At 42.4% G+C, this 17,777-nt stretch overlaps 1 protein-coding gene across 2 annotated transcripts in view; it reads left to right on the top strand.

Annotated features, from left to right (window-relative positions):
- The first annotated feature begins 5,799 nt into the window (after nucleotides 1-5,799).
- LOC139912556 (ATP-binding cassette sub-family C member 5) overlaps nucleotides 5,800-17,777 on the top strand; it is a 29,848-nt gene continuing 17,870 nt past the window's right edge. The window contains exons 1-8 of one of the 2 annotated variants that reach the window (XM_071900392.2): nucleotides 5,800-5,950; nucleotides 7,730-7,918; nucleotides 8,818-8,973; nucleotides 12,769-12,916; nucleotides 14,040-14,273; nucleotides 14,606-14,779; nucleotides 15,610-15,757; nucleotides 16,930-17,078. In XM_071900392.2, coding sequence (XP_071756493.1) covers nucleotides 5,949-5,950; nucleotides 7,730-7,918; nucleotides 8,818-8,973; nucleotides 12,769-12,916; nucleotides 14,040-14,273; nucleotides 14,606-14,779; nucleotides 15,610-15,757; nucleotides 16,930-17,078 — 1,200 coding nt within the window. In that variant the 5' untranslated portion in view covers nucleotides 5,800-5,948. Of the gene's footprint in view, nucleotides 5,951-7,726; nucleotides 7,919-8,817; nucleotides 8,974-12,768; nucleotides 12,917-14,039; nucleotides 14,274-14,605; nucleotides 14,780-15,609; nucleotides 15,758-16,929; nucleotides 17,079-17,777 lie in introns of both variants that reach the window. The other variant, XM_071900393.2, reaches the window with a different exon arrangement.

Here is a 17,777-nt window from a genome sequence, read left to right as displayed (position 1 = left end):
GTCATCAGCACCATCAAATGTATGCATATGAAACATCGGGCAACAAGAACCACTTTATATGCATAGGAAGAGATAATATTCATATGTGATGCAAATGTGGCCATAACATGCATGTCAAAGCCTTTCGCAAAGTTTCAGTGCAATGAGTGATACAGTTGCAGAGCAGCTTGTTGGTGAGTTGATTAGAAAATAATAAAACTTTAATATAAAATATGTTTCAGTGATTTGTCATTGGCAAAAATGTGGACTAGCCTCATTTTTTTTCAGATTTTGTAAAGTATATTTGATTATGTTTTTATCGAATTAATCGCCCAAGGGCATGTTGCCAGTTCAATCTTGGAAAAAAGTAATGGAATTGAAGGTGCACAGTATTTAAAGTCAATGTCTCAGCAGAAAGACATGAATAGGAGAAAAGACAGTGGAGCGATTCTCCACCATACTGATGGGAAGGACAAAGAAACCAACAAAGAAAAAGGTTTTGAATAAAGCTTTCCATAAGAAGAGACACGCCCAAAATCCTTAGTGTGCACATTTATAGAGCAAGTCTGAATAGAAACAGCTCAAACGTGTGGATGTCAATCTGCTCAAGTTCCGTGTGAATTTATGCAGTCTGAATCAAGCCCATGCGTTTATGAATTTGTAGATTGAGGTTGGAATACAACACCTTATACACTGCAGAATTTATTTTTTACAAAATCTGTTGTTCGCATACTTTGGATCTCATTTGATGTATGAACACTTTGGAGAGTCCTTTGAAGCTTCCTCTTTGAGTAAACTATTCTCTGGATATATCCATCAATAGCCTTTGTAAGGTAAAAGCTAAAAGCTTAAAATTCTCCATGGAAGAAACCCCCAGTTGTATGATAGCACCGTGCTCCAAACTCAGTCATGGGTTGGCCCTTATCATAAATCTCCGGGGAAATTGATAGGGAACTCCAGATTCAGTTCATTGATTGCAGACGTTCAGCAAATTTCCCAGCTCAGTAAAGTGAGACCCTTTCGATGATTTTCTCCAGTAGATTATGTATTGCTTTCTTCTGTCTGCCAGTGATGCAGAGAAATCAGCCAGTGAGATTGCATCACTGTATTAAGTCAATGCCATACAGAATACAGATACTGTAAGAAAAGTAGTGGCAGAGTCAGAGAACAGTTTAAATACTTTTTTATATTTGCTGATGCCACTGCGCTCCACTATGCAGTAATTATTGGATATAACCGAATTAGTCTGCCGTCTCTCTTATCAAACAAATAGTCTTGTGTAACTCAATGGGTGTAGCGTGGCAACAACACTGCCAGGTGCAGCGGTTCAATTACCACATGCGACAAAAAGCTATGCATTCATGGTGCAGTAAAGCTGTTTGTACAAAAGCCTCAACCAAATGGCATGCATTATCATCTTGTATAGAATGAATTTGCTTTAGCTATACTTCAACATAAATAGCTCTGCAGTGTCCTTTGTCATTAATAAATGATTCTGTTCTAGCGGAGGGAGGGACACTATGGATATACACCCTCTGTATATTTGATTAGGAGCAGAAACCCGACCTCTGTAAGACACTTGATCAGCCTGCAGGCCGACATAATGACCTATCAATAACACTCTAGCTGCTCGGTGAGGCGGTATGTCGTCCATGTTGGCTCATAGTAAATATCACAGCGTGTTGGAATCCTATCAAACCCCCAGCAGGCTCGTCTGTGGGAAAAACCCATGTTGGCCACACTTTATTTGGATAGTCCAGTGCTGATAATGCTTTCAACAGGTAAATATAATGATTGAAGAAGTATGACTAAACATCATTAGAAGTACTACAGACGTGGCATTTAATTAAGTGGTTCACTTAATTGTTGGAACGTGGATGTTTTGTGCAACCTGTCATTTGCTAGTACAGGGAGTGGGCAGCTAGCTTCACTAAGTTTGTAAACTGTTGAAAATGCTGAGGATCATGGTTTTAAACAAGCTAGAGCAGTTCGTTTGAATCAGAGGTTCAGCTGCTCTTGAATCAAGAGTTTGGTGCATCAACAGGGGTCAGTGTAGTCCAATTCAAGTCAAGTCAAGGGCTTTATTATCCCACAAGGGGAAATTTGGGTACAGTCAGGACCAGACAACAACAACACAACCAACACATTAGAAAAACAATAAAAACCACAATAAAGAAACAACCAACAGTAAGAGACATTGAAAAGTAAGCCAGACAGAGGGGCAAAAACCAAATATTACCTGAGATCACGGAAAATGCAACTAAGATTAATAAGAACAATGAACCAAAATAGTAACCATGACCATTCCTAATGATAAGTGCTTATCAGATATGTATGTATGTGCTCTGTTTAGGCCACAGGTCAAGACAATCATGCATGAGAGAGAGAGAGAGAGAGAGAGAGAGAGAGAGAGAGAGAGAGAGAGAGAGAGAGAGAGAGAGAGAGAGAGAGAGAGAGAGAGAGAGAGAGAGAGACCCAACTTAGCATTTACTATTTTTCCTTTATCGTTTTGAATTTGCTTTGTACTGGGGCTGAAAGATATTGGCAAAAAATCGAATTGCGATTATTTGACAGAATATTGCAATTGCGATTTAAACTACGATTCATATCATCACAACTCTGAAACACTGTGTTCTTAAGAAATTCATTGCATTAATTTGTCTGCGATTTGGAAATTGCAGAAGTTCATATTGTTCAGCTCTACTTTATGCCCTATACTGTTGTGCACAGCCAAGGCCTTTAAAATGCCACTGCTTGACTGCACTGACCCATGAGGAGGCCTCGGTGTCGTTGTTATTCACACAGCCAGCTGAGCTTAAGGTCTTTATCTTTTAAGTAACGACAACTTCATGTCACCTAACAGAGAGGGTCTACTATTTATTTTTAAGATATTGCTTCAGTCTGGCTCGCCCACTCTGCTGTCAACAGAGTAAACAAAGCACGGTTAGGAGGTTGAAACTCTCACGGCAACTGACAGCCTATCTATTAGCACCAGCAGCAAAGCTTGATAACGGTAGGCAACATCCAAAGCCCCTCTGTCTGCGCCAATGTTTCTATCTCTATTTTTTAATGTTTTTTTTGTCTCCAGCTTTTGATTTCTCTTCCTCTGTGATTGGAGCCAATTGTGATTTAATTGCCAGCTTACAAAGAGCATTTAGAGATAAATATAATTCAACATGAACACATTTTCTTTATTATTTTAAAATGTGTTTCATTAGATACTGCTGGTTATAAGGGTTGTAGTGACTGTGGTGAATCCATTAAAATCCACAAGAAGATGTCTTGTTTTTTCCAGCTTACTTTATTTTATTGGGTGACATGTAAACAGTGGCAATATGTGTGGTTTTAGATGCATGGCTGAGCACAATAACAAATACACCCACACTGTCAATCACAAACATCTCCATGTGACTGCCTGGAAGGAAACAGGTGACGTTCTGAATTATAATGTAAATTATACAATAAAATCTGCTATAGTGATATAACATGCCTTAAGTCATAATCTCAACCAACCTCAACTGACATGCTTGTAAACAAATTGTCCCTGCAGTGACATAACTAAACTCTTTAGGAGGTTGAGCCAGGCACTTAGCCAGCAGTGCAGGCAAGTTAAATAGCTTATAAAAGGCTGCAGGCCCTTCTTTTTCAAAAGTGCATCTGGTATAGTGCACCCATCTATCAAACACAGCAGTGTGCTTGTTCTTGTGGTGAGGTGGTTAAGGAAGGCTTGTGTTTACTTCCGGACCTAACACCAACCATATGTAGCTCTGCAGAAACCTCATGCAAAAATTGTCTATGCTTTAGAAGATAAGTCAACAGTTTAAAAAAAAAAAAAAAAAACTGTCCCACCTTCCAGTCTGCAAAAGTGGGCGTAAACCTTCACACAGTTGTTTTTCTCAAAAAGGACTCATCACAAAACTACGGAGCCAAGATAAAAAAATATCACCTTTCGGGACTTTAGTGGCTCCGTACAAAACATACATTTTAGCTCTGGAAACTTTTGGTTTGCACGTAAATTGGTCCAGATAAACCTTTTTTGATGTTATTAATGGAATATCTGCAACATTAGGCCATATGTTAAAGCTTTTCCCTTAACAGCAATATATTGAGTGCAGACTGGTAGGACAGAATTCAAAGAAAGAACCTTTTTGAATGTCCATTACTGACATCAGATCAGTGTAATACAAGTCAAATTTCATAAATATCTATACACATTTAAGCATATAAAAACATGAAGTTATGAACTTAGTCACGAACAAGAAGCGGGAAGCCTTAAATCCCACTTTGGGCGACGGTTAGGCCTACTTCATGTAGAGAATCAGTATTGGCTGATAAATGGAAAAATAAGAGCCTTGAGTACATAGCCTGCACTTCTTATATGTATCTGTAACATTGTGAAGGTTCAGGAAGGGTTAATATCAAGTATATGAATGAATGAATATAAGTAAGTGTCCGAATTGGATGTGCCTTTTGAAGCTCAAAAATAGGTGCGCTATCATCCATTTGCAGGGACTGGTAGAAAATCAATTACAAGTTAAAGTAAAAGCGATATTTAACTTTAAAAAAAAGACAGATGGAGGAAAGTTAATTTATGAGAAACTTCAATGAAAACGGTACAGGATGAAATGTATTGATAATTGATGGTGATTTTTTGGTCATACCGTGCTAAGCCTCTCACATAAGGAAATGTATTGGTCTGAAAGTGAGATGTTCTCATTATGACTCCCAACCAAAAACAAGTGGGCAGAAGTGAAACCTCTCACTTTGCCTAGTTGTCTTTTAACCGTACTCTCTGTCAGCAGCGTGCACAGACTCTCTGAGGGGCAAAAAAGAAAGAAGGGGCACCTCTTCCGCCCGCACCAACCTGAAGCCACCTGGGTTTGGGGGGCATAAGTGCACTCTCTCACTCACACACACACACACACACACACACACCTTACACAAGAGTGTGTCTTTCAGTGGCATGGACACTTTCTGAAAAGGCACTTTTGCATTTTTTCTTAGTGTTGTTAGGGCCGGCCTCATATGTGACTTTATATAGTCTGATAAATATACAAAGACACATGTATTTCTTTGGAGTTTCTCTGCACTCCATTTGATGAACAAACCAAACCTTCCCTCCTTTCCAGGTTAACCCTAACACATCACATGAACACCAGTGAATAGGTTAAAATAACAGGGTTGACTAATAAAAACCAAATAAAAACTCACATTTAAATCAAATGCAGGGGCAGGGGCAGTACCTACCCCACCCCCCCACCCCCCGCACGCCACTGCTCTCTGTCAAAATAATTTGGTCCAAATAAAAGTAATTTGGCCCCCCCCAAAAAAGGCTAAGATATTATTTAACTTTAGCTGACAATATCTCCAACAGTAGGCCTTATTTATCACTCCATGAAAGCCTCGACATTGATGTCTGGCACCTTCGTGGTACGCGGAAGTAGGGGCAGAGTGAGAGCTCTTTACTTCTTCTTACGATAAAACCTCCTTGGTCTCTGGCCCAGCGCCAGTGAAGTTTGTATCGGTCCCGACCCCGAAGGAGGCTCTATGTTAACAGTACTTCCTTATTAGTATTGACGTTACTACGGTGACCGTTCTAGCAACGGTCACCGGTTGGTCACGTCACCGGTTGGATGACGTCAGAGTGATAACGGGAATTCCGTCCCCTACAGGCTGCCCGTGGACGAGCTGCAGCTTCAGACTGCTGGGGGGAAACAGCACGTACTATATACACGTGAGACGTCAACTTTACTATGTTGTGTGCCAGAGTGTTCAGCTGAGCGCACCGGAGCGACGCTCTGCCGCTGCACCGCGGAGGAAGATGTGAGAAAGTGACCCGGGTTTCATGGCAAAACTTAGAAAGAGGTGTCATGCGTAACTGCATCTGCGTCTGCAATTATTCCTCATAAACCCAAGATCTAAAGAAGTGAACTGCTAAGGTGACACGAGCACAGCAGGAGCCGAACTGCATGTAAGTGAATTTTGAATGAAAACTTTATCCCTAGGCTACCACTTGTTGTTGATTAGTATCATGGTGATGACATAGTAATGACGGTGATATTGATTAAGTAAATTCACATTGATGAATATTACATAAAGGAAATGCATATTAAGCTCAGGTAATTAAGCATTATTAACCAATAGTGGTATGAAAAGTAAGCAATAAAAAGTTTTCTTTTGTACAGTTAAAAGTTCTGCTTTTCAAGATGTGCATATAACTAGCCTATCCCTCTGATTCGTTTAAATTACCTTGAACTGGAAGACAGAAATGATGGAAAATAAATTAATAAATGCCCCTATATGTTGTGTGCTCAATGACCTTTTCAAAATTGGTCTATTTGCAGTGGGAATATTGATCATGTTTTTTTCCCCATTCGGAAACACTGACACAATGACAAGGTCAGCCAAAAATGATGGGGAAAGCAAAAACCATTACATCTTTATCTTTGGCAAGTCCATGTTTCCTGAGCAGGTCATTTCTTTGTGTACAATAGTTAAACTTATTAACTTGCTCTGCCCTAATTTCTCATTTTGTTTTTACATTTCTTGGTATCAGTTGGTATGTAAATATTTCCATTGAATTCTGGACTCACAACAGTTGCCAGTGAACAGTGACCTACTGTTTTGGCAGTTTTTGGCAGTGTGCTTAACAGGTCCAAACCTGGCCAGCAGGTTAAATCAACACCCCAGGCACCACTGGAATGCAGTATTACAAAGTTTTGGGCTCTGAAAAGCTCACAGCCGTATGCTAAACTTCATACGATAAAGGCAGAGAGGGTTGGAGCAGAAAACACAAGATGTTTCTTTGCATTCTGTCCAAATCTGCATTTGGTTCCCATAGCACTCCAACAGCACCTGCTTGTTTGCAATGTGTTTTTATCAGAAGAGTGTATCCTTCTCTGTTATGTTATTCTGTCCCTGACCCTACTGGGCCGTCTGTATTGAATCTCGTCACCGGCCACGTTCTCTGGACAGTGGATCCGCACCACACACTGAGTCTGGCTGACCTTGTCATGGAGCTTTGCCACAGAAGGGATCAGTGACAGTGCGAGGACGTACTGGTAGCTCAAATGTCTGCTGCCTCTAAATGCTCCCAAGCTCCTGAGGCTGCCGGCGGGTCGTCTTTAAATAGATAAGCACTTGAGTTGAATGCCAGAGAGTGGCAGCGACCTCTGAGCAAGGTGATCTCTCAAGTCTATCTGAGTCTCAGAGGGTGATTCAGCAGAAACACAAGGCTTGTCCAACCGGTCTCTGGGTAGAGGAGGAAGGAACAGACAGATCATAGGATTTTATTGACTGTCTTCCTCTTCCCGCTGTGAGGGTCAGCTGGTCAGGTCAGACTGGGTTTTCCAATGAAGAAAAAAAAAAAAATATATTGAAAAGAGAAAACTGAATCATAGCCTACTGCATATAACATTCTCACCTTTCCAACCTACCTTTTTTTATTGTGCGCAAACCTCATAACTCCCAATTTTGGAGGTTTTCATGTTTTATAACTATAGGATATAGAATTATAACTATACCCTGTCAAAACCCATTGGATAATGTCAAAAACTGCATTGTCATCCTGCTAAAAACTGCTTTTCTTAGTTCCTGAAAAGCAGATGCAAGGTTTTCACCCGACCGCGACGATACAGAGTAGCAAAGAGTAAACATGTAAGCTCTGTTTAGACCTGTGACGGGTTGCTCTATGCACAGAACTGAAACTTATTTTGGTACTAATACGGTTGGGTTGGTCTCTCCGCAGAAGGGCAGCCATGTTCCCCGACGCCCTGGAAGCAGCTGGTCGGGTGGAGGGCCTGACTCTGTCCGCCCCGCAGCCGGACCTGCCAGAACCTGAGGAAGAGGAGGCGGAAACAGGAGCGGAGAGAGGGCCGAAGAGGAAAGGCCGCTACCGGCACAGCCTGCAGCTACTGAAGCCCTTCAGGATAACACACAAGTAAACAATAAAACAATGTCACCTGTTCATCTGTTCGGCTTCATGGGGCGACTGACGGTCAGCCAAACACAGGCAGACTCACACTGCAAAAAACGTCCGTCTTAACAAGTCATTTAGTCTCATATTCAGTCTTCAAATCTTGTGAAAATTATGCAAATGGGGTGAGATAACTCCACTTGTTTCCAATGCAGTTTCATTTGTTTAAGGAATTTTCTAGAAATGAGTGTCAGTATCTTGAAACACATTGGAATAAGGCAGATCACTGCACTTCTGTCAAGAAAATGACACTTGATTCTACAAAATACTTGAAACAAGTTGGATTTGCATTGGAAACGAGTGAAATTATCTAACACTGGCATATTTTTTCACTTGTTTTAAGAAAATGAGGATTTTAGGACTCAATAATAAGACTGAATGACTTGTTAAGATGGAGATTTTTGCAGTGTGCAGACAGATGGACAAACAGATACACACTCAAAGATACACAGGTAGACGTGAAAAGATACACACATAGCCACATTAGTTGTGTTTGCTGCCTGTCTAATGTCCTGACTGTAGCAGGAGGCCATGATAAGGGAAGGGAACTTATCCCCCGGCAGCAGACGGCTCCGTGTTTGAACACACACCGACTGATAAACGGCCCCTGAACTTTTTCTTTTTCTTTTTTTTTTCTTTTTTTTCGCTGCTCCCTCAGATTTTTGTGAAGGTCGTGCAAATTGCTGTTCAAACATCGTGGCCATGATTCACCTTTTCATCGACTGTGGCGAGCAAAGGCGCCGGCTCCCTGCAGGGGCCTGTGTGTGCCGGCTCTCCCAACATAGCACCTCTGTGTGTGTGTGTGCACCTGCATTTTTTTTTAGGCGTCTCACCTTATTTCTCTGTGCTCTTCCCCGTTCCAGGCACCAGCACCCAGTCGATAACGCTGGCCTCTTCTCCTTTATGACTCTGCACTGGCTCTCCCCGCTGGCACTGAAGGCCTACAAGGCATCCAGTCTGTCTATAGATGATGTCTGGGGGCTGTCCTGCCACGAAGCCTCCGAAATCAACTGCCAGAGGTGAGGCCACTGAGGCGCTAATAAGGTTTACCTGGTGAAAGTGACCTGCGTTGTTAGGTTGTAGTGCCTTGGGTTGTGTAGCTTCCTGACCGTGATATAACCCCAAAATCGGCGATGCTCTGTTAGCTGTTGCTCCAGTAGAGGAGATTGGAGAATTGCATTTTTTCTCTCTCCATTCATTGTGTGGAGGAACAGGTCTGAAAATCACACTTTCTAGCACATAAACGAACGCGAACAAAGCAGATTCTGACAATATATAAAAACACGAGTCCTGCTGCTGAATTGTTTTTAAGTGAATCGCTTTGTTCCTGTTTATTAAACTTTTCAGTTTGAAGAAGTGTAACACTGAAATTCAGTCGGAGGAAACTTATGGAACGAAGAAAATAGTATGTTTATCAGTAATTGTAAAAAGGCTAAAAAAAAAGGTGGGAGACAGGACTTTGACAAAGCAGATTCTTTTCTTTGTACTGCCAAAGTTCAACATCACTTTAAAGTCACAAGGAAACAGCATTTCGACAGTGTCTTCCTGGTGGAAGCGGGACGTTGGGGTGGTGTTGTATGGTGATATTGATACTGGAGCACAGGAACAGACAGCAGTCGATCTGATCAGTTAGAGGTTTAATGATGCGTCAGTGGAGAGAAACGACATGAACAAAGTCAGTGATGTTAGTCTCTCCCCGTACTGAGAGAGGCCTGCGATCTATATAGTGGTCAGTTAGCATATCCTTCAAATGACAAGATTTGACTCCCGCATGTCTCCACTTGCCTGATAGCTGAAGAATGGGATGAATGGGAGGTAGGAGGAAAAATTGGTAAAATAACACATGTACCATTGTTGCCCTGGATGATCAGATTGGTCCCAGGGGCAAAAAATGTTAATTTAAAGTTATTAAAGTTGCAGACTTTATATGACAAGAGGGGAAGATTGTTTAAATCTGTGATGGTATTATTGGTTAGAATTTTTATGTACGCCTACTGGTATGCCATGATGAAGTAATGACTAAAAATAGGCTGTGATTTTGTACATTTCTTTGGCATGTCTTGTTAAATAGCTGTATGCTATAGTACAGAGAATTTGTTAAAAAGGTGAAAAAGTCATTTTTCATTTCCTTGCGATTTTAGCTCCAGGTGCAAATGCCCAGCCGTGCTTGTTGTGTTTGGGCCGAGGTGAAGCTGCTATCATATCTAGCGCTAACCTACTTTAATCTCGCTCTGCGGGTTCACTGGGATTGTTTTCTACCCATAAACAAATATTGAGGAACCTACTTTACTTTCCCTGCCCTGCAAGCGAGCGAGATGAATGTGGCGAGAACACTGTTCAAACACAGACAGCAGCAGGGAGACAGGTGCCAGGCCAAGGCCAAACAGGTTGCATTCTGGGTAATCCTAGTGTGGGAGTTTGCAATGCTAAGGGTGTGATTCCCCTCTGCCTAGGCTTTTGTGTGTTTGTGCTTTCTCTGAACACGTTTTTTGCATCGTGTTTCATGTGGTCTGCCTGTGTGTGTGTTGATTGATGAACATCCTGTCTTTATTTAGCAGGACAGGAGAGTTGTGGCGGGACGGGAGGCGGCTAAGAATAGCAGGATTTAGAGATTACAGTGAGAGTTAGTGCCTGACTTGTGAGCGGTTATGTCATTAACCCTCCTACCCAGGACACACTGTGTCTCTCTCAGTCACACACTCATTAGCTGTCTTTGGCTCGGGACAGGTTAGACCAGACCACAAGCTAAAAGTCCTTGAAGTGCCTGCTACTCTACACCTAGAGAAATGCCCAGTTGTAACTCAAAACCCCTTCTGGAAGTGGCTTTCATGAATGGGCATTAATGATTGGCAAGAAGCTGGAGCTTTGCGTTTTTGAGTTTTTACGGCATGCTCAAAATAGAACCAATGCTTTTTCCATTACTCGTGCTGCAAATTATGACCCCATGACTTTACAGTATAGAGGAGGGGCATGTGAGAGAGTCTACTCTCACATCTATCTAGTGACAACTGTGTGTGTTGTAAATGACTCTGTTTGATGGCTTTGGCACGGGGTCAGATGGTAGGGTTGTAGGGATGTGGGACGATATGCTCATCTCACGATGCGATACGGGATATGGGGTTCACGATTCAATAAATCTACGATACGATGTAATATAGAAAATTTCAATATGACTGTGCAGAATTATGTTTATTTCTGAGGCACAAATCTTTCTAGCAATGGCATTGGCTTGCTAGAATGTAAACAACAATTAAAAAATGTCCTGTGTGGAGAAGCACATAGAAGGAAAGCAGCAAAGGGGCTCAAAACTCTGAAGTTGGCTGACTGATGGTATGCGTGAGCTGCTGAGTAGCTGGGGCGGAGGGGAGGGGCTTTACTTTGTGTTTACATAGCAAGAACAGTTATGCAACCCCGATGCAAAGCCGAGATGATAGCGAGCGGGGAATGGGAAAAGCGCCCTGGGAGAGTTGACACTTGACGGTGCTCAGTGAGGTGCGAACCTTGAATGTGATGTCCTGGCTGGCTAACACACTCTTGAAACATCACCTTCTTTTGCCATCTATCAAACTCAGAAGATGGCTGTTATGAATATTTCAGGCATATCATTTCTCCTGTGGACTGCTGTGGTGTTGCCTGGTGCTCTGATACACACACACACACACACACACACACACGCACACACAAACCTCCAGCCCCCACATCTTGCAGTTTTTTGTTTTTGTGTATTGTCGTTAATGGTATATGTGTCCTCTGTTCTCTGTAAAGGACATTAGGATAAGTGTGTCCTATAAATACAGTTACCTTGACTGGACATGCCGTGTATTAATATGTACTGTAGTTCAGGCGCATGTTAATATGGGAGATTCTTATTTAGTTCTTGCTCTACTTTCAGTAAATTGCTCACTGTTTTCCGCATTCACAGACTTCAGCAACACGTCAGAAAGACTTCCATTTATTGCTCACATTTGAAGTCTCATTTCCAGTCAATCAAGCTGTGTACTGTGCAGCTATTTGGGAGCAATTAATTGTAACTTCTCAGTTGGATTCAGGACCATTTCACTTCAAGTAGTAATTATCAGGCTATGTGAGATTCTAGTTGGTTTAATGTTCTTTCTATCTCTGATACATTTTTAATAAAGCCATTAAGGCGTAAATTAGTTTCTGCAGCTGCTCTGCTGCTGCTTTATCGAGTCATTAGCAATGATGCATTTGGCCAACAAGATATTTTACCCTCTTCAAGGGGCATTATACAGCGATAAGAATATGTTAGCAGATCTTTAACATGTTTGGTAGTTTTCTAATTAGGTAATGCATCATTCGTTAAAAAAGGATTGCACATTGTAGGTCACCTTTAAACTACACTATAGGCTCATTACATCGTGTATCTGCATTATCAGCCTACTGGCTGCCTTCATTTTCTTTTGTGCTTTTCAGCTGCCTTGATTGCCAGCCTGTTTTTCTCCCACTGTTCTTGTATCATCTTCACTTCCCTTTGGACTTGAAGACAGGCTGATTAATTGGCAGTTTCTGTGGAGCGCTGTAGTGTTTAATTAACCTAATTTAGGGAAAAATAACAGTACAAAAAGTATTCTTTTAACTTATCATAATTTTGCCTCTCACAAATGCTAATTTTCATGTACAGTTAATCGGTACCATGACAGCACTTTGCATAGCAGTAATGCCTGAAAGAGGAAAAACAAATACTAACTGTTGAGTCTCATCATTCAGGTAAATTAAGTTAAATAACAGTATAATGACTTTCAGTTGAGTTGAATAGTTCATGAAGTCGTCATTTTCTGTGTGCTCCTGGTCAGGCTGGAGTCTCTGTGGCACGACGAGCTGAAGAGACGAGGGCGAGAGGGGGCGTCCCTGACAAGAGTCTTCTGGAGGTTCTGCCAGACGCGCATGCTGGTGGCCATCTTTGCCATCCTCCTCACAATGGTGGCAGGCTTCGTGGGGCCCGTGAGTACCCTCCAAATCCTCCTCTCTTTTTTTATTCTGCTGATTCGGCTAATGCGCCTTTCAGCATGGTCGCTGGCTCGGAGTCCCAAGTCCGGGTGTATTTTCTGAAAATCGCTTTATCCCGTTTCACGCTGGTCTGGAAATTGAAATGAAAACATACTGGGAGATTACAAAGCCTTAGATAGTGAAACCCATATTAATACCACAGATTAGCTGGTTTGTACCCAGTCACGCTTTGGCCCAGAAATGCGCTGTTTTTTTCCATCTGCCACACTTTTGGCTTCATGTTCCCCTCCTAAAATGCCCTTACACCAGCCTCAGACAATAGAGAAATTCAAAGTGCAGATATTGCAGAACAATGTTTATGAGACATTTTTAATAATTGATTTTAAACTGAAGGGTAATTATGTCTGGAGTTCCCTGTCTGTGATATTATTGAGTGGGTCCCATTGTTCCCTGCATCCTAAGCTGTTTATTTTGATGTCATGCTATGTGCACACTATGTGCTAGCAACTACCCGCAACTAATAGCATTAACTGGATTTAGTTGTTACACAGTGACACATTTGTCTCACATTCCTATCTGGTTTCTTTAGTACACTCACTGACTGTGCAGTGAGTGGTATATATTGCTCTGCAATTTATAGATTGCAATCTTACTGTACATAATTGACTTCCCTTTCCATCTTTTTTATTGTCAGTGTGTCTTTTTTAATCACACAACTCTCTCTGCATTTTCAAAGTCATCCCAGTTAGGCCTTTAAATTGGCTGTTTCCGGCTACCAGCCCTTCTTCTATCCACTTTTTGATGCTCATTTTATTGATATGATCTCTAATCTGTTGATTCAAAATGTTCCTTTTCCTTTTCTCTTTCATCATCTTCTTGTCCACTGCCCTGCTTATCTCTTATCTGTGGCATTTTCCTGAATCCTTTCCCCCGTCTATCTGCTCATTCTTCTTCTCCCCCTACTCCTGTCCCACTTTTTTTTTCCTCCTCCTCCATTTTCCGGCTATTCCTCTGCGTTCCTTTCCTGCTCATCTTTATCCCATTACTATTCCTCTGCTGTTTCCCTTCCCCGTCCTTTCCACTTCATTTCCTTCCCCTTCTTCCTGCTCATCCCCAGGCTCTCCTGGTTCGGGCTTTGCTGGAATATTCCCAGAGCTCCGAGGGCTGGCTGCCCTACGGCCTGTCTCTGGTAGCCGGGATCTTCCTCATGGAGCTGATGCGCTCCTGGTCTCTGGCCCTCATGTGGGCCGTCAACTACCGCACTGCAGCACGCCTCCGAGGGGCAGCGCTCACTTTCGCCTTCCACAAGATCCTCCGCCTGCGCAGCACTAAAGACATCAGTCCAGGAGAGGTAGGTGGTGTAACCCTGGAGGGGACTCCGCTCCAAATTAACTAAACCATCCGTCGCCTCAGGGCAGCGCATTCACATGATTGAAATGGATTTAATTTGTACTATCACACCGTTTCTGCCTAGATCTCCCCAAATCCCATAGCCTGAGGGAAGGGAGGTTGTCTAAGATTAGTCATTGAGCGGCTTAGGAGGAATCGTTGTCCAACAAGTAAACGTGGGAATGACATCTGTGCTGATGATATTAAGTGCTGATGTCTTAATAGGTCTTGTTCAGGGTAGATTTTCCTTTGTTATGTGAGGTAAATGGTGTGTGTCACTGTGTGTGTTTCCAGTTGATCAACATCTGCACCAGTGATGGCCAGCGGCTGTATGAGGCAGTGTCAGTGGGCTGCCTGCTGGCCGGGGGGCCGCTGGTGGGGATACTGGGTCTGTCCTACACTGCCTACTTCCTGGGACCCACTGCACTGGTGGGGTCGGCCATTTTCATCATCTTCTACCCAACCATGGTATGACTAGAACATCTGTAACAATGAGTTCAATCAGAGAGGGCATGAAAACCTTGTTCAGATGGAGTTTTAGGGCTTTTGTGTAATGCTGCTATAACACTAGATAAAGACAAAATACAAGATATGTTTGCACAGGCACACAGAGTAGAATAGATAAACAACACAAACACACACACACACACACACACACACACACACACACACACACACAGGCAACTGTCAGTATTTCCAGTGTTTTTAATATACTGTGTTGTTGTCAGTACAGCGGTAAAAAAAAGCATTTTCATTACAGAATGTTCATTACGTTACAGAAAGTTCTACCAAAAGTAATGATCAGAGACAATACAGCAATAAAAAGTATTTTCATTACAGCATGTTCTAAAGTTTTTACCAAAAATAATGATCATCGACAGTGCAGCAGTGAAGAGCGTTTTCATTACAGCATTTTCTAAAAGTTCTCCCAAAAAGTAATGACTCATTATTGAACTTTGGGTGTGTTGAATTTGGTTAATCATTGCCAGTCAGCTTTTTAAACACGACAAATCTGCAAGTTAATTCAAGTTGCTGCAGAACACAACCAGTGTTTTTAGCAGCACCATAACTCTCAGGCCATCAATCTGCTGTCAACTTTGTTGCTGTTCCTTTTAAATTATGTTCAGTCTAAGCCGGAGTCTGACAGTTGGAGACCTTGATATTGATGTGAAAGACATTTATCACTCTGGTCCCCTAGACAGGCCCGCGGCATCGCTGATGTGATTGTGTCTGCTTTCATTTCCCCTCCTGCCACTTATTTCTCTTGTCATCATTTCCCTCCGTTCCTGTCTGGACAGATGCTTGCATCGCGGCTGACGGCGTATTTCCGCAAGAAGTGTGTGGTGGTGACCGACCGGCGCGTGCGGCTGATGAACGAGATCTTGGGCTGTATAAAGTTCATCAAGATGTATTGCTGGGAGGATGCCTTTGCTCAGAACATCCACAGTGAGTGACTGTCGTGTCGGCTGGTGACTCAGCGATATCGTAACTGCACCGCTCATTTCCTGCTTTCGGTCGGGACCAAGCAGTTCCTGGGAATCCATACCTAATGCCATTTATTGCTGCTTTTACTAGGCTTTTTATTGACGACTTTCTCTGAGGAAAGGGTGAGCTCATTTGGACCTAAATTAGTAACTAAATCATCAGTTTATCACCTGAAATTAGACTTATCCTCTGAGTGAACTGGCAAGATACCCCTGACCCTAAATCCATTTTCATTAGCTTCCTCCGGTTAAGCCTCTCCCTATGCCATCCACTATAATCAAGGCCAGTTTGAATCTCTTGGCTTCAAGGTTAATTTGCAAGGTGTTTAGAGCCGTTTGATACCTTGAAGACCTGTCAACACTGCTCTACTTAGCCACGAATTAGAGATGGCCGTTTCTCACGAGGCTCTTGGCTGTATGTGGGTAAGGATAATTTTCCCCTTTAATCATGCTCCAAATTAGCCAGGTGGGGCTCGTTTTACACCGCTGTTCTGTGATTACCTATTATAATGATAATTAATTGGCATTCGTCTTAACGGCCAGTGAGTCTTAAGAGTTACAGTGTCTCTCCTTTCAATTTCCATTGTTGTTAAATGGATGATCACGGTGTTTCTGCTGATTGGGCTGTGAGGCTTTTGCTTTGTCATCCATGCAGGAAAACACATAGCATCCAAAGGGGAATCCCCACGGGGAATGAAATGTGTTAGGAGGAGGGAGGCTCATATTTCACACACATTGCTGCCTGGGCTGAATACAAGATGCACAGGCTTTTGGGTTCAGTGATTGCACCCAATGAACTGGGTGAACAAAGCAGCCAGCACATGCATTTGGGAGATATACACAAACATGGAACAGGGAGGGCAGGATGAGCGCACTAGACTTGGACGGTTGTCAAGGTCCCGCAGGTTTTAAAGTCCTTTTCACGCCATGTATGGATGTGGGGCCCTTCTGTTCCCTCGAGGCTCGTGCGTCTATTTCTGTCCCCTGTGTGTGTGTGTTGTTAGTGGCTCTTATGGTGTTGTTGGTTGAATGTTCAGTGGGGATCCTTTGGGGAGTCACTTAAAAGTCTCTCTCTCTCTCTCTCTCTCTCTCTCCCTCTGTCTGTCTCTCCGTCTCTCTCTTTCTCCTCACCAGAGGTGCGATCAGAAGAGAGGGGGATCCTGGAGCGGGCTGGGGTTGTCCAGAGCCTCACAGTGGGCGTGGCTCCCATCGTCGTGGTGATAGCCTGCGTGTGCACATTCACCCTGCACATGACCTTGGGCTATGACCTCACTGCAGCTGAGGTATTGTTTTTTATATGAGGAACCGTTAGTCGCCATGTCACCTACATATTTCCCCATTTTGGATACACCTGTCATGACCAGTGTTGGGCAAGTTACTTGTAAAATGTAATCAATTACTCTTTACCTATTACTCATTTAAAAGGTAATCACATTACCTTACTAATTACTCAACAGGAGCAGTAATTAGTTGCATTACTTGTTACTTTACTTCATTGGCAGTAAAGGCTCCTTGTTTTTCCCCGAGTTTCACAGTGCTGATAAATTGGATGTTATGTTTTTCGCTGTGGAAAGTGCTTTGCTGCCCACACAAAGTTTACAAGGGACGATAAAATTCTTTGCATCCTTGACTGAGATAAATTCAAAGTAATGGGAATACTTCAAGCTAACAACCAAACAGAGATTTGGAAAAAAAAAACTTTGAAAATTTCAAAGGAGAGAAAAGAAAAGGTTCATGGGCAGATGATTAAGGTTTAAGTAATGCAGTAACAGAGTGTTACTGGGATTGGTAACTGTACTGTAATTACTAGATTTGAAATTGTAATCCCTTACGCTACGCGTTACTGAAAAAAGTAATCACATTACTGTAACTCGTTACTGCCCAACACTTCATCACTGGGAACATGCTCGGTGTTCTATTTCCCACGTTTCCTTGTTTGTTAAAGACAGAGTTAACAGAAAGATAATATCTGTGGAGGTGAT

The sequence above is a fragment of the Centroberyx gerrardi genome, chromosome 16 (assembly GCF_048128805.1).
Source record: "Centroberyx gerrardi isolate f3 chromosome 16, fCenGer3.hap1.cur.20231027, whole genome shotgun sequence".
Lineage (NCBI taxonomy): Eukaryota > Metazoa > Chordata > Actinopteri > Beryciformes > Berycidae > Centroberyx > Centroberyx gerrardi.
The sequence above is the reverse complement of the archived record's forward strand: the minus strand, read 5'-3'. Positions and strand labels throughout refer to the sequence as shown.